The sequence below is a fragment of the Megalops cyprinoides genome, chromosome 24 (assembly GCF_013368585.1).
Source record: "Megalops cyprinoides isolate fMegCyp1 chromosome 24, fMegCyp1.pri, whole genome shotgun sequence".
NCBI lineage: Eukaryota > Metazoa > Chordata > Actinopteri > Elopiformes > Megalopidae > Megalops > Megalops cyprinoides.
In genome coordinates this window covers 12,897,911-12,925,707 of record NC_050606.1, presented here as the reverse complement: position 1 = coordinate 12,925,707, position 27,797 = coordinate 12,897,911, and the positions used below count along the sequence as shown (strand labels likewise).

The following is a 27,797-nucleotide window of genomic DNA, read 5'->3' as shown; positions in this document are numbered from 1 at the left end:
CTATGTCGCTATGTGTTACAACAGTAAATGCCGGTGTGGGGAACTGCCAGCACTGATGCACCCCATTATGCAGCAAAACGCTACGCTAACTGCTCTGGAGTGTCTCTGATATTTTTAGTGAGGCAGAACCTTGCTTTCCTTTGTGTGACAGGAAGGACTGTCTTTTGTCAGCGTGGACTGCTGCCTTTTGACTGAAGGATGACTCACGGCGTAGGTTTTAGTCAGTGTCACGGAGGGGGGGCCTTCACTTTTGGAACATTCTTAAAGGCAATTTCATTTCTTTTTTCTTTTTTACTTTCACTTAATCTGTTGTGCTGTGCGTCACTAGGCAACCTTTGGTCTGCCTCTGTGTATGAATTCAGTTGGTTTGCGCAGTTGAAAGTTGGGAATTGTTTGGTAGTGGAGTCAACACTTTCAAAAATGATGAACTGGTGTCATAGCACCAGTAGAGCATTGCAAATGTGTTAAAAACTCATCTCAGTTAAGTGATATTTTCAGGAAATAAAATATGTGGAGTTTTAATATTAATTTTTGACAACATTATGTCAAACGTGAATGTGGTTGAGAATTACCATGTGCAGTTGGTGTAATTTCAATATTTATGGCTGTGTTCTGGGCTGTTTCATACCATCAAGGAAAACATGAAATAATTTCACTTACGCTGCATGTTGGTAGCAGTGGGCTTCCTTTCTACTGAGATATTACACCTTAATCCTCCGCTTCAGGTCACAGTTACACAATTTCAAACACCATATCTCAAAACAAAATGCTTATTGGCTCTACAGGACTACACTTGCAAGCTTTCCAGACTTGTGGTCACTATATATACTAGGCAAGCGTACAGACAGAATTTGCTGCTTAAATGTTTTGAAAAAAGTAACTTCACATTTCTACATAATGAGATAATCATATGTACTAGTAGCAAGATGTATAGACAGTGAAATCACTTTTCATGTACACAATGACACAATGACAGTACAGTGGAGTGCCTTTTCTTAGTATAGCACGATGATGTGGCACACCTAATGTGACAGCATCAAACCAAACATGCATATGACGCAATATGTAATTATTTTAACTAAATGTGGTCTGCAAATCAAAGATTTGAATAGTAATGTCAAAGCCACATTACAATAAACCTTGTCTCTTTTCACCATTAAAAGTGGAGCTGATTAGCAGCATAGTGTGCCTTTCGGCAGATGGATAATCTGCTGAGATCTGAAAAGCAAGGAATGACTGCAATCATGTTGAATTCTAGACTTGTGAATTATATTCAAATCATTTTTAAAGGGCTTCTCACACCCTTCAAAAAATGAAACCCTGCCTTAAATATGTGTTCTTTAAGATAAGTAAATTGGCCCTAAGTTGCAGTGGGCAAGGAAGTTGACAATGGTCCACAGTTGAAAGCCATTTTGCTAGCTATAAAGCCTCTTCCACTCTCTGATGCCTTTTTGTGTGAAAGTGTGCTTTTCTCATGGTGCTAAGAGCTCTTATGGGGATGCCTCAATGGAGCTGCATATTTTGAGCAGATGATTTATTTAGGTCAATAATGGCTCGTTCTCAATAAAAGATCCCTACCATTGATGTAAATCGGTCTCAGCAGACAAATGAAGGAATAGCAGCACACGCACGAATAACATTTGAATTATTGACAAAAGGAAAAGAGGAAGAAGACAAAAAAGCTAGAGATTTCTGAGGTGAATGTTTTGTGGTAAAAGACAGCATGAGGAAATGAAGCAGGAGAAAAACATTCAGAATTTGGATTGTTATTTTAGGTGGACTGTTTGGGGTTAGCAGTGGTTATTTTCAATGTACTGAGTCTCTTTGAGGTCACTAATCCAGCGAAATTGCTCATAGCTCTTAGATCAAGGTCTTTTGGTCAAAAGCAGGTAGACTGTAGCTACCTGACCCTGATCTTGGAGGGCTCCAGCAAGGATAGGAACCACCAGAGTCAACTGACTATTGCCTTGCCTGAACAAATTTAGCTCCCATCCCCAGTTAAGAGAGCATGAGTACTTTAAAGAGAGCTGGAAAACTTGCAAAACTGTAGTCCTCCATGACCAACATTAAAAAGCCCCCTGTGTAGACAAAGGGAGCCTTACTGGCTTCATTGAAAATGCATGGGATAGCTGAGCGTTTGAAATAATGCCACTGCCCAGGGCAGTGTCCTACTCCTATTTGTTGTCACACTGTCACTTAAGCTCAGCTGTGCCCGTCATGGGCCTCTGTCATTAAGAGAGGAGCCCGAGGTGCAGGGCTCGGGAGTCGCATAAGAGAAAGGACTAATCCACCCCACAGAAGACACCCATGCTAAATTTAGTCTGTTAACGCTTGCAGGGGAAGGGAAGCCGTCACAGCTGTGAACAGCCACGGCCTTCTGGAAGAAACAAGCAGAATGGCAGGCTCTGTGGCCTGTATGCTCCATTAGCTAACACTGAAGGCAGAGCCTCATGCATATTCTGGATAGCTTGAGCAGGCCTATACGCTGTGTATACACTGTCTATATGCTTATGACAAATGTGATTTTTGAATGGTAGACAATGCAGATGAAACAGGTAAGTCACGCTGTGTGCGATTCTTAGCTGGTGATTGTACTATAGATATCTGCTTCTTGTGCTTAACACTAAAAATGTCTCTGCCATGGTTGGAGATGAAGGTATTCTGATATGCTGGCTTGCTGTGAATATGCATGAAGAGGTATACATGAATATACTGTTGATGTGGTTGAATCCATAGCTAGCACAAGAATAGATCCTCTTCAAGGACCAGAACCTCCTGTTACCAGTCAGAGCCTTCGAGATTTACATTTATATTTGTTCATTTGGCAGACGCTTTTATCCAAAGCGACTTACAAGTGAGGTAGACATAGAAGGATCAAGGATGTAAGAACTTTGGAAGTTAAATATCTACCCTTCTGTGTAATAGTTGTGGCAGGATGCTTTATATTGTGTTGTTGTGCCAGCTGCAAAGGGGATAATCAGAAATACATTGTATGTGTATTGTACTCCGGCACACTAGAGTCAACAAATGATTGAATCCACTAAATCCATCCAGCAGTGGAATTATTTGTAGAAGTAAATAGACAGACAGTAAACACGGATATGAGTGCCTTCTGCCTTATTACATGAAGGTTTACTTTACAATAACTGGCCTCAGTACATGAATTGATTGGAAACTGTATGGGGCTAGGAATACCTTTCCAGGCTGCCCAGTTGATATGATCACCTGCGGGTTAACAATGTCTATGGATAGTCACTGAGTCTGGGCATAATGTCAGCTGTGTTTTTGTATTCCTTTGTACTACTTGGGAAGTAATAATTACCACTGAAAAATCAAAAAGAGGAAACACAGCCCTGGGTGTTTCATTACATTACATTTCATCACATTACAAATTTCATGGCGAGTATATACAGGTTAAGGTTATGTATTGATAATCTGTTGATACTCTATCAGTATTTTAAGTACAAAAACAATGTGCCCTTGCTGTGAGGTCATTAAAAACCTTTATGGCTGCTTTTACCTTGCAGTTGCTGAAGAACTGTTATAGCAGTGACCACATCAGCTCATGCCTTTTTGAAAATCCCAGAGTCAACACAGGCTCATTTGAACTCACAAGCTGTGACATGGACTGCTCTAAAAATCAACTCTGTACAGACATTGGGTAATGAGACCTGATGCTGGGATTTGGGTCATATTAAGCAAGGCTGCTGAATGAGACTCTGGAGGAAACAGCTTATTTCAGCTTTTGTTCTCTCGAGGTATCAGTTTCCACCTTATGGAACATGAAAGGAAAAATAGAAAACACTACATATTTTAAAATTGTTTCCCACTTGAAAACAAGAAGAAATTAGCTAAGACCAAAATAAAGAACTGAATTAGTTTTTTAGACGTATCTTGGCCATTGTTAGTGCTCTCAAAACATTCACTAGTAGTTGCATTTAAATAGGCAGCGAAACAAGCAATCCTTCCATTCATCAGTCAACCAGTAATTGTTACACGGTAATTGTGCCAGTGCCATTTGCTTAAACAAATAGAATTACACTTTGCTAAAACAAAGTTACAACTGAAAGAACTTGTACAGAGCTAACAAGTACCATTGGTGAATCCATTTGTTCAGGTAACTGTAATCATAATTACCATCTCAGGGATCTCCTTGAGGGTGGTGTCTGTTGTACCTAAACACAACTCAGCCTAAGACATGTTGGATGGCATGGAGGAACAGGCAAAACAGAAGAAAAGACAACAAAGCCGGAGACTCGATCATCCACCTTGCCTGCGCAAGAAGGTGCTGTGGGGGACAATGTTGCATGCAGTGGCCACAGTGTGCAGTCTTACATCTTAACATAATCTCAGTACAGCTTTACGCTCTGCAGCTCCATAAGAGGGTCCAAAGCCATAAATGCATCCAGGGGAATACAGTGTGGCATCCTTATATAAATAATGTAAAGGAAAGAACCTAGTTTCCTCCTTTAGAAATGGCAGTATCTGGTGATTATTTCAGTGCATTTTGCAGTGATGCGTAGTTCCTGTTCCCCCCTCCTGCAGGTAAGCTCAGTGGCTCAAATCCCGCAAATCTCAAGGTACAAGGTGGTGCTGCATTTGTTGTCAGCTGTGTTTTCCTTTGCACTCCAAAGAAGTCAAGCACATTTTTATTTGATGGTGCATTTCGATTAACAGTATTATTACCATTATTTATCACTTTGGATAAAAGTGTCTGCTAAATGAATAAATGTAAATGTAAATGTAAAATACCATTTCCGAATGTTGTTTTTTTTTTTTTTTAAATCAATCTACCACATGCAGTTGTAGTGAAAAAGCACTTTAGTTATAAAAGGATAAAAATCTAGACAATGCTCTCTCATTGCACAGCAACACATCCCTCTACAATGCAGAATGTCACGAACAAGGTAAGCCCCACGAGAATCCCAACAACAGCATCATAAACTGCCTAAGCTTCTTTAATTCTGCTAAAGATTATCTCTCTTGTGGTGTCGCGGTATATGCTGCAGCAGAAAAGAAAGTGGATTTTTGAACAGACACGGAGACACTTGATACCTAGAACAGACAGACATCATCCGGAGTAACAAACTGCTGTGAAAATTCAATAACCGGCAGCACCTCCAGAGACTTAAATCCCAGGTAGCCATCTGTAGGTTGTTGTGTTTGAGGCTTTTGTTGCTATAAATTCTTGTCATTTGGCCCTGGATCATCCTAGGGTTTATGAAGCCAACATTTAGGATTATTGGGCATGGATGATTGCCATGACAATGTCCAGTGTCTATGGCTCTTATATTGTTGGTAAAATTGAAATTCATCCATCCATGTGGATGCAGATTAGCAGCAATATTTAGGTTTTGGCATTTCTAAAAAGCCTCATTGTGTGATTATAATAGCATTTATTGTGTTTTATATATTTATTGATTTGAATATTTTCATTATTTGATTTGGTCATTCAACCTTCATTATTTGCAAATTGCACAATTAGATGTAGAGTTCTACAAGTTCTTATATAAAGAATTTACATGCATATATGAATGAAATATTAAAAAAGTTCAGGAGAAGCAATGGAGACATCTCTTGTAGCATCCCTGTATGAACATCAAGTGCCAGTAAGCACTCTGTGCAAATTGCAAGGAAAAATCAAAACATATGAAATGTACATTGTGGGCTACTGTTGATTTTTGCCCCTGAAGATAAGCAACGTTCTGAAGTCTCAGAACTGGAAACATGTGTAAACAATTACCTCTTTGCTTGTCTGTCCTTATATATATATATAAAACCTCTTATGAAATGAAATACCTTTAAATCATCACAGGCCTACTACAGGCAGACTAATAATGACAAAATGCATCTTAGGCAAAGTTTGACTGAGTGCTATATTGCAACATATCTGAGGTGACCAAATCTGGCTCTTATGTGCTATCATAATGCACATGACACAATATGTATTATTATTGTTGTTATATTGGAACAATATCTAGTTATACCTCATCATGCACACTATTTGTAATAATACAAGTATGTCCTCGAATCTCACTTTCTCACATTGATTTTTTTTTTCCCTAAAACGCATGGTTAATTCACGTTCCCTCAAAAACTGCAGTTACTTGCCATTAAGCATGTGTTGAATTAACACTCTTTTTCCCTCACTCTCACGCTGAAAACCCACAGACATAAAACTGTGTGCTGTATAATCATGCCAGTGGTGTAATGAGAGATTAAAAGAGAAGAAAATACAAATCTGGTAAAAATAGAGGCAGAAATTTAAATTACTTCATATCACGTAAGGTACTTTAAATTTTAGTCGCCATTTTGGTGAAATAACAAATCACAAAGCCTTTATTTCATCCTCAGAAGAGGCTGATGTGTTATACTGCCCTCCTTTCGCCACTGACTTCCTTTTGTAGCCTGACATTCACCCTCTCTGTCGTAACAACGTTACTCAACCACCGTTGTTGTACTCAAGTCACTGGGTTTCATCGGTACATATTAGTGGCTTCTCTGCTCACAGGAAAAGTAGGTCTCAGCAGGGTGCCTTTTCCTCGTAACAGTTACTGATTTACAACCTTTCTACTCCCTTAAATGGTATTGACGAGGAGGCAATTTTCCCCAAGGATTTTATGACAGACCGCTTCTGCCGGTCCTGCATGCTTTGCCTAAACCGTTGGGGATCAGGGCCATGTTCAACAAAAATGGCATCTACATTATTCCAGTCAGATTCATTTCTGATGGCATTGGGAATTAAAGTCATGCAGTCTTGCACAGTCAAATCATCCATTAGAGCATGCTTACGCCAGGAATTTTTCCCCTTCTTTATACAAATGTGAAGAATTCATTGAACCTAACCAATCTCTTTTGACACATCGACGCATTCCTCACAGTGTAATGTTAAATTGTACACTTGATATAGCGTACTTATGTTAACCCTCCCAAAATTGCGTAATAACCGTAGCTGATGTGTCAAGTGTCATAACACGATCAACAGTTCAAATGTGTTTTAAAATGGACTCAGTCATAGCAACAAAAGCAGAACCAAAATGGATAACAGATGTTTCCTCTCATGAATACTTGAATTCCCCACTGCTGCCAGGTGCCAAGGTGACAAGTGACCTAGTAGTAATACGCACTGGCGGCAGCACCAGACTTGCACAGAAGAAAGCCTCATTACCGCGACTTGTGGAGAACAGGAGGCCTGGCTCTCAGAATTTGACCCTTAGGGCAGCTCAACCAAAATGAATTTCAGCTGCAGATAAAACCTCTGTGTAAATCTTACAAAGTTACACTGCTCACCAGGCACAGGAAGTTTTCTTCAGTTCAGTACCATAGTGTCCTTCATAGCTATCCATGCTCTGGAAAACACTACAAAACATGATGGAAAACGACACAAAAACCCACAATGCAATAGTGCTGAAATTCAGAAGTCAAAAGTGTGTGTATTGGATATTCTTTTGCATATTTAGTTGAATTGGAATATCATATTGTTATACTGACAAATGCATGGTGTCTGTGTATGAATATCTTTCAAAAAATATTTTTGATACTTTGAAGATTCGAAAATACAAGATCTAAGAAATAAAATAAAAGTTTTGATTTGTTAGGCACTTTTTTGGTCATTGCATAATTCCATTTGTTATTTCATAGTTTTGATGTTGAGTTTTTCTTTGCTATTATTCTAAAATGTGGAAAATAGTAGAAATACAGAAAAAGTAGCTGCGTCCAAACCTTTGACTGGTGCTGTATATTGTTAGAATGTGAGTCAAATGGGTGAGTGAAGCTCACATTAACTTTAGATTTTGGGAACATCTTCAAGCAATCTCTCAAAGCAGTGGAGAGGAACGGCAGCGGAAAGCCATCTGCGTGCTCTGCAGTGGCATTGCTGCTGAACCCAGACCTACTGTCAAGTGTAAATTAAGTCATGGGGCTTAGTCAGATGGTAGCATTAATATCCCTAAACTCTGCGTCAAAACACAGGCTGCTGACAATATGGGGCCTCCCACCTCGAACCAATTTTGCGGTTACGCTCACTTCATGTTGTGCAACACTTGTAGGTGCTTCATGTGTGCCTCAGAGATGCACTTTTATGGTGATGAATCATTTGTATAAAGGTTTTTATAGATGTATGAAGCCCAGTGTACATTTTTAAAAGCCCAAACAAAGTATGTTCTCTCCCGCACATAGTACACACTGGCAGCCTTCGCAACTGAATGGCATATAACTCCACAAGGCATTTAGTTGGCAAGGCCCCAAGACCCAGGTCTGTGTCACAGGCGATTGAGCAGACTCCAGCTGATTTACTCTAGGGGTGTACCAGTGCGGGAGTCAGAGAATGTGAAAGCCGTGCCACCTCATTAGGCAATGCCAACTGTCTGCAAGCAAGCACAAAAGTTACGTTTGATCAAATTTAAGCAGGGTGGAGACCAGGCCTGGCGCTCTGGGGGTACTTAGGGGTGCACTGCACCCCCAGATGGACCTCAATGCACCCCCAGTTGTTTGTTTATATCCCGATGTCGACATAGTATTTATGACTTTTTGTGGATTAAAAAAATGCTTTGAAATGGTTCTGTGGATTGCAGTTGCACCCGTCTGTATTTTCTCCTGGCGCCAAGCCTGGTGGAGACGGGGTGCCTCTGTTCTGAGTGCATGCCAATTCAGGTGTCATTTGTGTGCACTGTGAAACCCCATATTTATTCTTTAAGTTTTTCTATTGCAGTAGTACACAAGTGATCAGTAACAGCATGAAAGGGAATATCCCACAATGTTAACTGCTACTGTGGGCGTATAGCCCTCTGTGCCAGACAGTCTTGTTTTTCATCTGTCAATTTCAAATATATTAAACTGGTGATGGCTGTTGTGTGGTAACAGTTATCGGGCAATGCTGAACTCAAGAGCGGCATAAGCTGCACAAACATCTTAAGGTATTTTAAATAGAATGCATACAGGCGTGTGTGTGTGTGTGTGTGTGTGTGTGTGTGTGTGCGTGTGTGCGTGAATGTATTTGTGTGTGCACATCCAGCTTAAATTCCAGGAACCTCACAATGCCATGTAATATAATAATTCAGGCGAGAAAAGGACAGATATTAAGCCAAATTATTCTGTATTTAGCTCTTCTTGGAATTGCAAAATGTTTTTGGATTGCTCATTGCTCATTTTAAAATAAATGTTGCTGCAAGGTTCACTGAATATTATTTCATGACAAATTAAACTGATAATCATGTACAACCAATAATGGCTGCATACTAACTGTGGGAAATTATGGAGCTGAGAGTATTTTGAAATGTGAAATTATGAATACAGAAATATTTTGGGATTGCTACCAAAGTTTTTTTGGGTTATAACAGTTTACACAAATCCATTATTTTTGATAAAGGCTTTTCCTCTTTATACAATCCCACCAACTGCACATTAGGCTCCTCTTACAGCAATAACCTGCAGTTGTGCTGGAGGACTGAAGAAAGACAAATGTAATCCCATAATACAGTTCCATGTTCGCCAGTGGCTATTTTAGCACTACAAGTCCCACCATGCACCGGCACCAATTGGAAGATAAAGGCTACTGCACTGACATCATCTTAGTGAATCACTGAAGAATCGCAGAGTGAGACGAGAAAAACTGTGACTGACCTATGCACCCCAACAAGTGGTGGAATGAAGCCAATCTGCTCTGCTCATCTGGGCTCTCATTCAGTGTTAGCAAATGGCAGACTATAGGGCTGGGCCTGCACTTGAAATGCCTTTCTAGCTGAGCCACTGGGGAGCCTTAAGGAATCAGTTTTAAATATCAGAAGGATATAAAAGGAACAATGTACAATGTAAAATATTATTGTAATTATAATATACGGGATGTACGGTAATGATGCACAATAAAATTACACAAAAGATCCAGGTACTATTAGTGCTTAGTGAAGAGGTAGATATACTGTAGCAATTGTGTCACTGTATTAACAGTGAAACCGTTGAAGATATAAATCTATCTTGCGCATGTTCTTTGGTCTTATGGAACTTTGGTCTTATAGTGTCTATGTGTGTCCAGGGTGAATTCAGCTGGAAATTCTCATGTGGTGCAAAGGTTTGCAGTTAGTCAACCTAAATATGTATTTCAGGCTTAACTTGTCCTACTACACAGACAGAATTAAACCTGGGATTTAAGTATTATACAGTGTAAGCCATTTAACTGCTACATGGTGGCAAACACATTTTATCTGGAACATACGTTATCATAAATTAATTTCCAGACCCCCCAGTCAGTCACTACGGTGACAGTTACCCTATTTCAACTTCCTTCTCCCTTGAGACACTGTAATTACTTGAGTCGTACTGTGCAGTCCAAGGTATTAAGAGACTAATTTGCTAATGTCCATGTTCACTAATAGGCTGCACACTATAATTCCATTTCCTGTTGTCAGATCTGGATGCTATCCACATGGCTGTCTAAAACAGGGAATTTATTGAGGCCAGTCATATAGCTGTCAGTAGAAATACATTTTAAAAATTCTGTTTGTTTTGTTTATGACTTGGGCAAGGGACCCCTGTGGTTAATATGTTAGATGGTTAAATGTCATATTTATGGTAGCACATTGAGATCTCATCCTACATTTCTGCTTTTGAGATTCGTTATCCAAGTGGCAAGATAATTCTCTTCAGATTTCAGTATTGGTGGACTATTGGTGGTGATTGTGCATGCTGCAAAGTGTTACACATTAACCTAGGGATATATAGAAATCCAGTGGTGGGGATGCTAATATATGAGTATCATTCTGGAGCAACAGTTGCTCCAGATGCTGCTGCCGGGATCAGACAGATGGCTACACAATGCCATTCATGTCATTACGCTACAACACATTCATTACGGAAGGGAAAAAAAAGGACAAAATGCTCCCCACTTTAGGCAGTTTTCCAAAATAGTGTATGTCCTCTCTGTTCAGTGATGTCACCCAAATAAGGCCCACAATCATTGTGAAGTTTATGCTCTGCCAGGGCTTAAGGACCTTCAAATTAATCCTCTGTCATTGGGGCTTGTTTCATAACAGTGCCACGGGGCATGATGTTGACACTGCATTTTGTAGGTCCACCAGGGCGTGACGATACATTGTCCACACAGGCCGTTGTTTAGAAAGCAACGTATTTTGCTTCATTTGTTGTCTCGTCAACATGATTTGGCAGAATACGGTCAATGATTCCATTTCCAAGTGAAAATGAGTAAGTTGTAGTATGCATGTGTTGAACTGCTAATCTGTCTACTGTTGCAACCATGAGCCATTGGATCCTGAAGTATCAAGGCAGACATACTGCGCACTTACTGTTACATTTTAGAATGGGCACAGTGCAATGGAAGCAAAGAATACAGACCTTTCTACTGCAAGCCCAACGGCATTGTTTTCTTTGTGGGAGTCAGATATAGTTTTAATCTTTGATAAACGGTCTTCCAGGGAAACATCCATGCATTATGTGATCACAAGTAGTGCTTTGCGGTTAAGGTCTAGGCATCAGCCATATCTTGCCTAATGGATGAGGAAAGCTATCGGCTTGTTGGCAGTTTGGTAATAAATTACATCATGCGTGAGTTTGGGATCAGGGTTTAGCTACGTTCACTGGACAGTTCGTTCTCTGCTTAAATTTCCATTACTCATGAAAGGCCTAGACACAATGATATATGTTGGCATTTCCTCCTAAATGTCTCTGGTAAAAATATTTAGCCACAATGTAGTATTTCAGTAGTGTTAAGCTGTGATGGAGTCACGCGGCACAGTAAATCATACTTGTGACCATTAAACATGTCTGGGTAACATTCAAACCAGGAAATAGCATTAGGGACCAACGATTTTGAATTCCGTGTCTCCTTCATACAGATCCAAAATCTGTTTCTCTCCTTTATTTGTCTCTTACGCTGGACGTTTTTTGAAGCCTAAGATGTGCATGTTTTTACAGCCTTTTGCTCTAATGAATCTCACTGTAATGAATTTCAGCTACAGAACTGAGAAGGATTATTCTGCAGACATAATCTATCCCATCTTGCTGCCAATTTGCCCTTATCATTATGAATATTTCAACTGACACTTTCAGATAAAGTAGCACCATTACACGACTGCAGTTAATTTAATTGGATATTTTCAGTGCTAATTGCCTTTGTCTAGAGGAAGCACTTTTTTTTTTTTTACTTTCCTGCTTTTTTTTTTGTTAAAGCACACTTAATTAAGGTTTTAAATCTACAGGCTACACCATTGTTCAGTGACATCACATGTTTAAACAAGCAAATTCTAAAATTTATCTTTGACACTAATGCTCATACCTACAGGATTGGTTAAAGCTGATCTGACTGTATGAGTGTTGACTGATCCTAGTGTTGCTAGTCTTTGTCCCTCTAATTGTAATCCCACAAAAAAAAAAAACATCATTCTGGCAACAATAATGATGCGTGACATCCACAACTAATGATTCCACATATTAAGGGTGCACTTTCCAGCGTGACACATCACATATTTCATGGTTAACGGAATCTTTTTTCCTGCAGTAAGTGCTATTCCTTTAAATTTTTCATCAGTGTAACCTTCCTTATTGGGGACTGCTTAAAACCAAAACTACCCCCCCCCCCAAGAAATACCCTCAGTCTATTACCTTTTTCTGTTATGCAAATGCCTGCTGCCAGCTTGTCGGCTTGTGTTTGGACACGGATGGAGAAGGAGTGCGAACATGTCAGGTAGCTGCTAATCTAAAATTTTGCATCTATTAACTACGCCTGGAAGAATGCCACTTAAAGTCCATTCCAGTTCCACCTCTGATCAAACCACGGCAGCAGCAGCAGAGTTGAGCTCAGCACACTGAAGGAGGGGAGGAGAAAATGAGACCATGGCCGAAAAAGACACAGGAAACATACTGAATCTTTCCCATTGTTCAGGACTAGCGAGTTACCATGAAAAGGTTAAAAAGCACCAAGGTTGTGAACCTGACCAAATGGCTTTTGAAATTCCTCCTGCATCCTGGTTGGTTGGGATCAGAAGCACTGGTGTTCTCAAACAAACTCTCCCATACTCTTTGTGTGCGCACATAGTCAATTTTCAAGAAAATTGCAAGAACAATCCTCACTGAGGATTTTCTGGTTCCCAAAGTACTGTAAATAATTATTTCCTACATAAGCACTCATCTTCGTGCTGTTTGCTTTGGTAGTTGAGGATGCATTAGTACTGAGCTTTTTCAGGAAAGACAGTCAATCAGCCCTGGAGAACCATTTCAAAGCATTTTCAAGATCTTTCTGAAGGCTTACAAAAGTTTATTTACTCTTCCCAGTTCAGGTTTTAACAGCATGGTAAACTCTTGGTAAAAAGAATCTTAATCTTAAAGAGAAGTGATATATCTTTGTTGGATAATGTAATGGCCTACTTACTGGCCCTGAAAATGGTGTCTCACTGTACAAGCACAAATTTGTTCACCTTCACAGAGTCTTTTAAAAACAGGTTAGTCAATGTCAGAGAGTCAACTTCAGGTATTCTTTAGAGCATTCCTGTGAGCAACAGCTTCAAATGGGATTTATGTAAAATTCTTCCATGTGGCCACTCATCATGCTATTTACAAACTGATAGGGTGTGTCTATGACAAAAGGACTCAGGGCAAGAATTTCATTGGATGCAATAAACATGTATAAGTAAGCTTTGTAAGGCCCATTTAAATAGTGTTTCCTCAGTGCGTCCTAATAAATATGTTGTCTGGGTTTCTTAGATTTAATCAACACTCATCCTGCACTTTTACCCACAACTGATACAAAAGTTTCCCTAGTTTTTAAATGTGTTTGCAAGTTAAAGCATTAATATTAATTGTCTTCAGGGGGCCTTATTTTTTTTCAGAGACCACAGTTGGATGTACAGTATATGTGAAATGATAATTGTGAAGTAAACCACTGACCTTTCCAGGGCACAGCACCAGGTTCCCTCTAAATGGTTACTTCCTATCCAGCCTACAATAAACCATCAGTTTAATGTAGTCATATTTATTTTGATGGACTACATAGAGTTACATTTATGGGCTTTAATGGGCTGTTCGTTTTATTATGAAACTGACAGAAGTTAAAGTGATCATAAATGCCCTTATCTTGCAGAATCTAGGCCAACCTGCTATTGGTGTTTTAATCATTCTGTTATGATTGACAGTTTAGTTAGTGCAAACTGGTTTCAACCAAAGCCCTCCTGAATTTGTTCCACACACTCATTGTAGGTGGTTGGAGGCCTTAGTATGCAAACTGTAACATATTTAAAAGAGATGTTTAGTTCAATATTTTAAAAATAATTTATTCACAAATGGATTTTTTTGTAGAATAAAACTAAAGCCAACACTTAAGAGCATCCTATTTTCTCACAAATAGTCCTTGGTAAATGCCAGAGAATACTAAAAATATTCATATGAAATGATTCAGACTGATGAGCTCCAATGCAATATAGCAAGTCACATATTAATGAAGCATGACTGAGGGCTTGTGTCTACGCGCAAGCTGACAACACAACTTTCATCACCTCGTAGAAGTATAAACTAATGTGAGCGTTACTTAACTGTTTTATTTTTTTGAAAAATTGGTTCAAAACAAAATATGATCAGAGGTGGCTTTAGTAAACAGCTCTCTTAAATTATGTTGAATGTGCTGAATGCCTACAAAACCAACATAAATTAGTGTCGGAAATGCTGCAAAGCATATGTAGCATTCATTTTCACTGGTGAATCTTTCAAGAACAAGTGTAAGGTCACATTATGGCCTGTAATTATTGAGATCCATCCACACTTTCTATAGAAGAATGGATTCATTTACATAGGAGCCCTTTACATCACCAAAGTGACAAACTGAAATTATATTTTGCGTAGATACCCTTCTTCATGTAACTTGAGTGCATGAAGTCTCTGAGTCTTGAGTTTTGAGTCTCTGATGTTTACATCAATCTAAAGAATTTAAATCAAAATCTTTCTGAGTTAGCAGATAACTATGTGAAGGAGTTGCATCCTTCCATTGTCAGTTCAACTATTACACACACACAGCCACACACACACAGACACATGTCAAACTTCAGCTCGGTAACTGGCAGGAGGCTTGGAACAGAAAGCTTTATACAACTGAGAAAGCTCCCATTATTTTTTTTTATTATTATGTATATTATTAGCAGGTGATTCAGAAGTGATTTTGATGTCATTCCTCCTGGAATTGGCAGGTGTTTTAATTACCAAGGTGAAGATGTCTCGCGTTAAGTACATCTGTTTGTTTACGGTCAATTAAGCATCAGTAAACTGTCATAAACAAAACTATTTCACAGCTTAAGTGACTGAATAAATAAAGATGAATTACAACATGGAAGTAGAATGGAAAATTAGCATTTATTTTGCTTATTTAACTACAAATGCTGTAAACATGGTGCTTTCATAGCTCCAAAAATATTGAATAAATCACCTAATTCACGTCAGTCAATTAAACTGCAATGTGGCACCATGTATCACAGCCTGTTACAGAGTAATATACATTACCGAGTACCTTACAGAAGTTTTGAAGTAAAAGAAAATACAATTTGCCGCCTTGATATAAAATGAAAAAGGGGTTGCTCAAAATGAATGTTGACTATTTATGCAGTACTGACAAAAGAAAAAGAAAAAAAAAATTCTATCACATGCAGAATTGTCCATGTAAATTAATCAACAGCAATCAATGACAGCATCTGTTTGATTATATGATTTTGCATCGTTTTAAATGCTGTCCAACTATTTTATTGTTTAGATAAGACATTTTACACAATCTTGTCATTCTTGAGTAATTTTTATGAAGATGGCACTTGGACAACACATGAAAGACAAGTAGTGGAGGGTGAAGAAAAACCAATAAATATGCAAAAGAGTAAAGGTTAAAATATCACTGTTTGCTAGTCCAGCTACATTGCTTATCTAAACTATGCTAGATGATAAAGGTTTACAAAATGTTTATTATCACTAGTTAATCAATTTGTAAAAATTTGCTCAATTTGTTTAGGGAATACATCCAATGAGTATTTGAGTGAAGCATAATGCTCGCTGGCCTGTGGGGTCAGGTTGCAACACTGAGTATTAAAGATATAGATCCCTATAATATAATTAAATGTAGTATGTAATGTTGCAGAATGGTAGCAGATAGAAATGGTCAAAATGTCAAATGAGGACATTTTTTTTTTAATTTCATACAGAGATGGTCACTACAAAGGCTTGCAAAATAACTTAGAAAATGGCGTGTCTTTTCTGTGTTTTGAGTTCTAGCAGTCTTCATCTCTGTGGGAACTTTCATCTTAGCATTTGAGTAATATCTCCGGATGCTTATGACTTTTGATGTCTCCTTCACATTGAACGTCATCACATTGAAAATGATGCTGTGATTTTTTAATAAAGAGATGCACTCGCTTACATTTATCTTGCTTAAAAAAACACATGCACAATTTTTTTCCTTGTACTGTCAAACATTTCCCAGTCTTCCTGATATATTCCAGGATTAAAATAAACATAAACAAATGAATAAACCAGAAAATAAGAGAGACATGCTTCTTACATGTGGATTGCTGTGCTTGCTTTGTTTGAACATCTTACAGTCACTAGTGGATGCTGGCTATAATAACAAAACAGAGACTGGATTCGAATCACATTATATAGCTGGACTCATCCAGCTGACAATTTTTAGGCTCCCAAGACATTGCAGACAAGTTCTTTTTAAACTCAAGGAATGTTCCCAGAACATAAAAGGTTCCCTAAAGGTTTGGGGAAAGTTCCCTAACCTTCTCGGAATATCAACCGTGGGTCGTGGTAAAGTTCATTGAGTACGCAGACAGCTGGGAGGTATGCCTACGCAGAGACATTATGTTAGATAAAAGTACTCTCAGGTTAGAAGCACACTCGTTCTTGAAGCTTTACCGTTCTGTGTGTTATAACTGATGCCTGAGCAATGACACGCAGAAAATGACATACAGGGAATTGGTGTATTGCTATGCTAAGCCAGATACAGTAAACAGGATTTGTTTGAGCAAACAATCTAACAAATGCTAACTCATTCTGGAAAGAATGCTTTGATGATTAACTTCTTATCTTTTGTGATGTGTGCAAATTTTGAAATTCACATGAGGATTTGTAATTGCCTTCAAAAACCATCACCAAATTTGTCTTCAGCTGAATTTTGTGGTTGGTTAGACTTGCTCATGTCCTGCCTCATTACATATATCTCTAGGCACTGGCTATGCTATATAACTTCCTTTATTGAGTTACAGTAAGGATATCAGTGTAATTAGCAGGATAATGATTCTGTTTTATTTATGTATATGCTTTAAAGAATATTTAGAGTACAAGCATCTGTATCACTCTGAGTCTTTTTGATATTCTTCTCTTCCAACTCATTACTTTTTAGAGTACAGTTACATGGCACATTAGTGGTAGTAGAAGATATTAGCTGCAAATTTATTTGAGAAATCATAGCTGTCCAAAGGTTACTCCGTATCTCTTTATACAAAGTGTTCTGCGAGGGAAGACTATGGTTGCATGTGAAATTATCCAGAAAATAATATTAACCTCTAATTATAATGGACATGAAAGTGAAAATCCACCAGCTTGTAACCTACAGTATTCTGGATAGTAAAATGTGCAAATGAGTTTTATGATGTTAATTCATAACTAATGAATAATACATGTAGCAGAACACCCTAAATTATTATATAAAAAAATAATTCCAGGGCCAAGTTTCAGAGAGGCTTGTTGAAAGTAAATTAAATTATGTGATAGCCTGCTGTGGCATTTTTAACTTTTAGATACATGTTAATTAGATGTGCAGATAACATCAAATGTGATTACTTTGCAAGAAGATTGTTACCAGGGTAAGGCTGGTCAAAAATACATCAAAGGACTAAGTTTGAAAAAGACTGCTGTAGAACCAATAGTTATGAATAAATATGTATAAATTAGCCAGAGTTAAAGGTCCACACAATTAGCAAAGATTTTTTTGACATGTAAAGATGTCTTATTTTTACTATTGGGTCTTCTCTCAATAAGCAACTTCATCTCCACTTACTGTATATCAATCAAGTGTTTGTACTTGAAATTCAATTAATTTACGCTGTTCATTCATAAGTAAATTCATAAAAGTAAAACTGAATGCCTGCTGTGATCCAAATGAGTTCAGCATATTTTCATGGCAAAGAATTGCTTGCTGAAGGCAAAGTTGGCAGCAGTGGTGGTCAGGGAGCGGGACTTGGAGGCAGGTTGTGTGAACCCCAGGTGGTGGTACTGATGTTATAGCCTTGAGCACAGTACTTAATCTGAACTTGTTCATTTACTATCAAGCTAACACAACCCAGGGTGGGGATGGGAGTGTTACATGGAGTAATGCTACCCAGCAGATGACCACACAGTTTTAAAGCACCCAAAAGATTAATTAAAGGGCCTCCAGAACAATGTTGCAAAAATAATTCAAAATCTACAACACAAAATGATGAAAAAATAAAACTCAGACTCATTAACAATCACATTTAAAGGTACAACCAAAGCTTAATTTCTTAGGAACCTAATATTTTACCCCAGATTTTTATCGATTTAACCTGGCTGGTTACTGGCCTAACATGTCCCACACAGCAAAACAAGGCTTAAGCCCCAAAGCACTCGTTCATCTCCCCCTGTCCCTTCTCAACTGCAGCCAGAAGGTGCCTTTTGTGCTCCGGCTGATTGGGTGATTGCCCACAGGTGATGGCCATTTCTTTCAGCTGGAGTGGGTTGAGGGTGCTTGTGGCCAGAAGATGGCAGCATTTCAGCCCCACCCCACTAACTCTGCCTGTCTGGCCATAACTTACATGGAGATATAACAGTACACCATGTAATTTACTCTCCATGTGGGTGGCTTTCCAGGAGATAACATATACAAGTCTCACTATGCAGCAGATGGGAGAATTGGTATGTCTAAACAAACTTATCCATTTCAGGTTTTGAATAGAACTGTCACAAGCAGCATCTACACTATGAGTTTCTGACAACCAGGAGCAGCATGATCCTACATTATATGATTGCATTGCCGTATGTGAGGATGGATTCTGTTTATACATTCCTGCTACCCACTACTTATAATATTACTACCACCTATATTTATAAAATAGCAATTGCATATCTACTTTAAGAAGAAAATGGAAAGTTAATAATAAACCTGCTGGAAAGGTAATAAATTATATATGTGCCACACTTTTTGTCTAATGTTTATTAATGCAGTTCCAATCCTATTTGAATTGAATCACAAAAACTCATAACAAAGTGCTAGAATTCTAGTTATTTCAAAATGCCATATTCTCTTAATGAAATTGACCTGATAACATTATGCAACAAAATTAAAAGAGGATTTTTCAAAATCCGAGGTTAAATTTTTATGTGCTCCCCCGAAAAGAAGATAAAGGCCAGCGTGAAATGGAGCAAATGAGAAAATTCCAAACGAAAAGTTCAGTTCAAAGTCTATTACCGAAAGAGGTTTTTGCAGAGATATGCAAATAATTCTGGGAGTAAGAGGCTTTGTAAATCCCTCTGTGAACGTACATTTTATTCCAAAAAGATCCCGGCGGCGAGGAGAAGCAGAGGTTTAAATGTCAAACTTTGAACTGAACGCTTCGGCAGAACTGTAAATAGGCGTTGGCCCAAAGCCGAGCTGGAAGTGAGTAAGTGTTCTTTGATGGGGGCTAGTTGACCGTTTTGTCCCGCACGCTGGTATGAGAGGGATGTGTGGAAATGGGAAGAGAGATTTTAGTGAGGCTTGACCCATGGTTGCCTCAGAGGGTTCAGCTTCCAACCTTCCCTAGACAAATCCTCAATGAGCTGTCCCCCAAATCCTTTGTAACACTAAAATACAATTAGAGAGCCAGTGGATCATACTCTACTACATCACAATGCCCACTCCACGTTTTTCTCCACATTGTTGTCCATGGAGGATCCTCATTTTAAGACAAAGAATGTTATTCTGTGACTCTTTTTAAGATGTATGTGGTGACCATGTGGTTTCTTAAGACTGTACAGCTGCTTTTAATACCTTTTTTCATCCAATTTGACACAAGTTAGATGTTCCTCCATGTTACCACAGCAGCATCTGCTAACTCCTAATAATACAGCTGCCGTTGCTGCAGGCGCAAAGGCCCAGCTGCGTCATAAGAGTCACATGACTAATGTAAGAGGAATGCCCGCTCAAGCTGTTTCTTACATTGTCACGCCATTGTGGTGCCGATAGTCAAGTACGCAATCAGATAACAATGATTTCAGATTCCATGCAGGCAATCTTCAAGATGCAGTACTTTGATTTGTGGACAGGCATGGAAACAAGTCAGTGATGACCTCTGTCTGGGGCGGCGGGGTGGACTATGAAGAATGCATTCTAAAGCAATGTTTGAAATGCCATTGTTCTCTACTTTTGGTTTGCAGGGAATGCATACAGAGAATGCATGGACAATGGAACGTGGGCCCTCAAGAGTAATTATTCCAATTGTGAACCCATCTTAGAGGAAAAGGTAGGCATATGTTTGTGGTCCACTTGATGGCACCTTATTTTATTGATATTCAAAAAAAAGTTGTGGGATAAAAAGCGGAAAACAGTGTGATGTCAGTTTCATGGAAAGCATGTAGGCATTGTTCACAATGGCTTCTTCAGAGCACCAATTTAAATGTATCGCTCTGTGCATACATTTATGTTTTTACAGAAATAAAGTACACAGATTAGGCATGCTCTAGGCATCAATTTGGCTTATTAAAATCCATTCAAATTGCATTATCAAATGATGACCAAATGAAAAGACCTGAATTAGAAACCACACTTATTATCTAATGGAAATGGAGACGTGCCTTTGAGGACAATCGCGAGCCCAAGGGGACAGCGTCACTATCCATTATAAAGGTTCCCATTCGAAGGCCATGTTTGTATCTGTCTGTAACTGTCATGGAGAGAGAGAGAGACACAGCGCATTCAGCACTGTCAGGACGATTTCTAAACTTCACACACATCAGTGTCAAAGTGCTGGGCCCTCTCCAGGCAATTAGATGAGCGGACACAAGGCTAAAAAGGTTGCTTATGAAATACCATCAGCTGCCCTCGCAAACGAAGGGGGCATTGGCTCTCGCAATACCGTAGTGGTAGCATCTGATCCCTCTTGAACCCTCAAGGAGGGAAACAACACATCGCACAGCACCAAATGTGCTCCAAGTCACAGAATGCTGACTGTGCAAACAGCAAAGCTTCTGCTTTATTCATGTATTTTTCTTGTCTGTGGACCAGACTGTGTGTCCGTCTTCTGGTCCTGGCAGAATTGTGTAGAGAAGGGGTCAAGGGCGTACAACCAGAGGGATGTGGGGTTGAAATCCTGGCTGGGGAATTTCCGTCATGGCCTTGAACTGTTGTCCTTCACACAACTTGCACCAGCAGCCATTCACCTTAGAGAGCGGGCAAAGGCAGCATGTTAGAGGTAAAACTGAAGGAGAAAATGCACTTTAAAAGGAAGTCATATTCTTCCACATGTTCTATTTTAATAACATCACACAGATTTGCATTCTGCTTTACAGATACATACGTTGGAGAAATGGTATGTTAATATGTGGTGTCAGCGTTAACGCTTACTTTGAGAAAAGCCAGAGGCTAATTTTGGCTGGAATTAGTGCTCATTGACTATCATTGGCCTAATTACTTCACACTGCAGCCTCTGGTTAAAGCATATTTATGGCACATTTTCTAATTATAGTTTATGTCTTATGAAACCAGCTTTAACTTGGAATCAAATTAATTGCAGGGGAAATGGCCTTTACATGATTTTTGAAGTAGTCAGGCTGGACATACAGCTGTTTCTTTAAAATAATACAAAGGATTTTAGGGACACCTGTGCAGTATTTTTAATTATTGACCGGAAATTTGCAGTGAGTGAAGGGAGAGGTTTGATCTACCCAAAAACAAGTTGAACAATTCAGTTGAGAATGAATTCACTGAACATGAGTATGTTTTTCATGATCCAGTCTCATCAATTCCGTTATGTTCTGAACATTGGGCTATGATTTTAACAAGGGAACTTTTAGTAAATGTTACAGGTACAGGCAAGCAGAAGTAAGTCATAGAAATCCAATGCCTACACTTACAACAGTAAGTCTCTTTTGACATTAGAACAGATGTTTTTAAAGTAAAACTTATAGATTATAAATTTGTACAACTCAGTATTGGTACAAACAGACTTAGCATGTACAGAATCACAACTTGAATTACATTTGCAGGCTGGATGCACAACTTTACTGACAGCAGTAGTGGTTTAGAGCCAATGCTTATATGCAGTTAGGTAATCAGTTGTAAAAGCAATTTTTTGTTCTTGTTAGAGCTCACTAACGATGATGATAATGAGCTCACTACCGATGATGATAATGACAGTGTAATAACTGCTGGTACAGCAAGGAATGGGAATTATAACCAATAAAATCAGTAACCGATTAAACAAGGAGCCAGTCAACTGCTTCTTTTATTTGTAAGAAAAAAAAACAGCTATTTAAAATTAAGTCATCATAACCATAGTTGGCTATAAATAAAGCAGTCACTGGATGCCAAACTGTAAATGTAACTATTGCATGAGAAAATAAAAGTGCTCTGTAGGCAATTAATAATAATCTGACATGAAGCAGTTGCATCAATGTTAAAATGAATTTGAGGTTCCAAGGATATCATTATATGTTTTCTTAGAAAAGGTAATACATACATGACAATGATATATATATTCCTCCCCTCAAGGCTGATATACATCAGTTATTTCAAGGATATACGTGCTTAGTGTGTTCAACCAAAAACTTCCCCTAGGTGTTCTCATCTCAAGGAGCCACCCTCTGTGCTTTTTCATATAAGAGCACCACATAATCTTCCTTGATTTCTTTCACACTTCAAAGCCACAGCAGCAGGACATGCACTTCAGAAGTTTGCCTTTTACTAGATTATTCCTGTGAAGCCTGTTTCCACTGACTCTGCTGTATGGCCATTATTAGTTTAAGGAGGAATGAATAACGTTAGGAAAACTGTTTATACGTGACCAAGCCTGCAGTCATCTCTGAACTACAGCAGGGCAGCAGTGTAGTATAATATTAAGGAGAACTTGTAACGGAAAGGTTGCCGGTTCGATTCCCTGCTGGGCGCACTGCTGTTGTACCCTTGGGTAAGGTGCTTGACCTAGAATCACCTTAGTAAATATCCAGCTGTATAAATGGGTAACATGTAAATAAATAAATAAATAAACAAAAAAATTGTAGCCCATATAAGTTGCTTTGGATAAGATGCTGCTAAATGCCAATAATGTAATGCAAGACATGTATCATTACTAATACTGTGTAATAGTATACCATCAGTACTACCGAAATGTTACATTATAAGCCTTGAAAAACATGGTCTTAGCTTGCATTTTGTATCCATTGTAAGACATCAATAATAATGTCTAAAAATATCAATAATAATATACATAAAGATATTTATAAGAAATGTATATTTCTGAGCAGCATTACATTATTCTGCTGATTATCTTGTATGTGAATGAAAAAGAAATTCTCAGGTGGCATTTCCAGTTAAATATAGGTTGGGTGAAATCTTATTAATATTTGTAGTGATGATTATTTGAATAGATGGTAGGGATTGTAGTGATTGTACTCTTTCTTTGAAAGTTGCTCCGGGTAAGCATCTGCTATATGACAAATTGATAATGCAAATGGACAGGTTTAAGGTTACAAAGTATACCATGCCATGTGTGTGACCTATAAGACTCATATTATCAACATTTTCATTGGTCCATAATTGAAGTGCTTGCTGTAAAATTTAGGAAATTTTGCAGGTGAGAAGAGACAGTAAATTGATACTAATAAACTAATGCTCATGTTGTCTGTTTTTATCCAGAGGAAATACCCGATGCATTACAAGATTGCCCTTATCATAAACTACTTAGGCCACTGTATATCTGTGGGAGCTCTAGTTGTGGCCTTCATACTGTTCCTATGCTTGAGGTGAGTACAATGTTTCACTTTGCTGTGACTTTGCAGTGGTATTATTTATCAATGCACTAAAATGCTTGGCTTTTGCTTCCATCGTCTCTTAATTCCAAGGCACCTGGGTTAAAAATGACAGATTATTTTATCTTTAACGTGACAACTGCTGACAAAGTCCGTCAGCTGAAATGTCCCAGCAAACGTTGCTCTGAGCATTTTGGTGACAACCGCATGAAAATAAAAGAGCAAAAGTTTCCTGTAGCATGCACATGTACTGGTTTGTGCTGTGTTAGTGTTAGGGTTAGACAGAAGGACAAAAATGCAAAAACACAATAAATGTGTTCGTTATGATTGACATTTTTTCTTGTGTTGACTGTTGGGTATGAAGTAAAGTACATTGAACATTGTTTTACATCCATATTGAGGTCTGCTTCGTCATCAGCCTCAACCCAGTCCCTATGGATTAGTAATTACAGTCCCTAAACTAGTAATAGGTAAAGGACCACCTGCCTTGGCTTTATACAAACAAGTGCTGCACACAGCATACACAAGTTCCAGCTGAGCTCTCCGTTAATTCGATTTGATTAAGCTGTTACTGATTGGGATCAGACGTCATTTAACAAGCATTTGCCATCGGTACTTTGTTACAGATATGGATTGTTGGAAGTGTGTTTTCACAGGAAAATACAAGGAAAGGTGCCTTTGTATGTCGTTTCCATTCATTTGAGCCAATTGATAATCCAGGCAAGTGTTCAGCTTTATTAAGACTAATTATTTGATCACTGTGGCCCAGGAAAATTAATTGAACCGATAAAGCTTAACTGAGACAGCTGTGTCAAATTTGTTTAAGGGATAACAATGAACAAAAAATATGTTGAATAAACAGCATTACTTTGCCTTTTTCCAGGATGCGCGCACACACACACACACACACACACACACACACACGCACAAACACACACACACACCTGCAGCAGCCCATTTCTTTTACAAGTATGTGTAGCATATTAAATGGAGAGATGGCAAATAGAGATCAGTGTTCAATTGACAGCTCAATTAAACCTAATTATGGTGAGATCAGCTGACGCAAACACCAGTTTACACTGGGAAACGCTGGGCTATAATACCAACAGATTATTTGAAATCATAATGTTCCATAATATTATGACTAATTGTTTTCGAAGTTGCAGCAATTTAATGTCTGTGTCCGTTGTGGCTTAATGAGGGCCTGTATCATCTACTTAGTGTGGGTGGACTGAATTATAGGTTTCGAAGTTTGGTCACAGGGCACTCTGCACCCTACTTGTAACATGTTCTAAACAATAATGAGACTGGGGGCTGAAGCTTGTTCTCAGGACAGAGGTAAACCATTAAGCTGTTATGTCCATTGCCTAATAGGATATATTACTGCCCTGCTGCTTACTACAGTAAGTAATAAACTCTCTAAAAGGGGTGGAATGCCGATCTTATATAAATGGCCTATAGGAGGAACTATTTAAGAATCCACAACTCAATATTTGCTATTGAATAATGCTTATTTCTCTAACTTGAAAGGAAAAAGAGGTCAATGTTTCTTTCCTTCTGTTTCTCTGTGTTGTTTTTATTAGCTAATGTCTGTGATAATTTTTGGTTAAATAGAAATGTGTCAAGATAAGCAACTAGTGGCACAACTTGCATGTGTGACTAAGATCTACCAAAGCAAAAGTCCCATCTGAATGCACAGAATTAGGCATCATTGCAATCACAATGTTTACAGACTAGCAACATGACACTGGTTCTCGTCAATGTTTATTGCTGTAACACTTAACATGCACTGACTGAAAGTTAATTTAAAAGTTGTATAGTGTATCAGTGCCATTTGCACATTGAATTGCTTTGTTTGCTTTCAAACAATCACTCTTACCACTTAGATTTAGTTTGGACGAACTTGATCAAGCCTTGGAGACAGCTACATTCCGATTATTAGTCATGCAGTTTGCTCATGCCCCGATAACGTTTTTGTTTTTAGGCCACATGTCCAGCATTCCCACCAGCTGGGATAATTTCATGCTTGTTACTAGTCACCCGTTTCAAGAATGTAGCAGAGGAAAGGGTGGGAAAGTGAGCTAGCCACCTAGGCCTTTTTCCGTCTGTTAGTTTGTTGACTCGGTACTATGGAGAATCAGACAGATGCCTCATAATTAGTCATAACTGAAGGCCCTGTGGGTTCTCAGATAGTTGTACTGTTTATACCAGATTCCCACATGAAAATGTGCAAGAAGGTATTCATTTGGTGCAAACTCTAGATCAATCAACAGGAGATTATAGTGCACATCTTTCTTCAAAAATTCAAATAAATGTATGTGGGAGTGAAGCCAAAATGAGATAATCCTTGACAAACACAATGATATATTATGTGATGTATAATATATAATACCTTTGCAGGAGCATTAGATGCCTTCGTAATATAATCCACTGGAACCTGATCACCACTTTCATTTTAAGGAACGTTATGTGGTTTCTGCTTCAGTTGATTGACCACAATATTCATGAGAGCAATGAGGTAAGACAGGAGGGATTTTCTGTCCTCCACCTTTTCATCTTTTTTTCTGTCTTCTGTTCGGTTTTCCTGCCATGAAACTGTCTCTTCTGTGGGGCCCTCCTCAGAACGTCTGTGATAAAGCTTACTGCAGCCTGTGTCCTTGGAGTACTGTACAACTGGCACAGTAGCACTTTCCCAGCCCAACCATCAATCTCGTATGTGTATTCAAGTCAAAGCCCACAATGCACTCGACCCCTAACATCTGACTGCAAAACTTTCTGCAAATAATGTATATTTTCTTTTCTAAAACCGTGTTAATTTCGGGTAATCACTGAACTCACGGTGTAGTGAAAGAAATAAGAAGGAGCTCTTACCAAAATTCAATTAAGTACTTGAGTGGTTGACAGGTAGACTCCAAGCGTAAAACAGTTCTTTATCTGGTGAAACTGATATTATTATGCAAAATGGGGTTTCAGATTGGTAAATGATGTAAGTTGTGGCCGTTTCATAATACTAGCACCAGAAAAAATGCTGGGTGTTTGCAAGTGGTAGGTGCCAGCTGCTGTGTATTGAAATATGCATACAGTTTTACCCAGCATGCACTGGAAATTTGTGTTTGTGATTATTTGATTAACATTTGCTAAAGCATTTACATCTTTCCCACACATAAACCCAATGTGTCTAATGTCACTATGCAGTTGTCAATAAGAAAACCTTGTATTTGCCTGTATTTTGGAAAGAACTGCATGCTTTGAAATGTGCTGTTTCTAAAGTGTGTTTGAATGAACGTTTACATTTATGAATACACAAACCAAGATGTGCATTCACTGCATATCTTACTGAATAACAGTGCGCTGGTCAGTCAACTCAGTGAGGTGTTTCGGTGCTCTGGGAAGGGGATTCCATAAATGACTGGTTTCCTTGATAACTGTTAATTGCTTTCACCTGAACTGCATTGTCCATCAAAAATTATGTGAAAATAACTCTAGGGAATTTTTTTTGAGAACTGCAATATTTTTTTGCAACATTAAATAGAAAAAGAACATTTACTCTGCCACTTTCAAACTTCACTGTCACAAAATACTTTTCACAGTCAGAAAATTACATTATGTACAGTAGTCTCCCATGTCGGGAATAAAGAAAGACCTTGAAATAAACATATTGAGTAAAAGTGAAAAATCCTTTTTTTATATTAGGCAATGTGTTCTTGGTTGGCAAGCAGGGAATCTGGTCATTTTTCATTGCCCAACATTTCATTGCAAGGAGAGAGAAGCTTAATTCAAAAAAGCACCCAGCTGCA

The 27,797-nt window shown here is 38.5% G+C and overlaps 1 protein-coding gene across 1 annotated transcript in view; it reads left to right on the top strand.

The window, feature by feature from the left end:
- LOC118770991 (corticotropin-releasing factor receptor 2) overlaps nt 1–27,797 on the top strand; it is a 71,370-nt gene that overhangs the window by 20,628 nt on the left and 22,945 nt on the right. Inside the window, exons 3-5 of the mRNA XM_036518814.1 lie at nt 20,413–20,498; nt 23,888–23,994; nt 26,401–26,518. Of these exons, the coding sequence (XP_036374707.1) occupies nt 20,413–20,498; nt 23,888–23,994; nt 26,401–26,518 (311 nt within the window). The remainder of the gene's footprint in view (nt 1–20,412; nt 20,499–23,887; nt 23,995–26,400; nt 26,519–27,797) is intronic.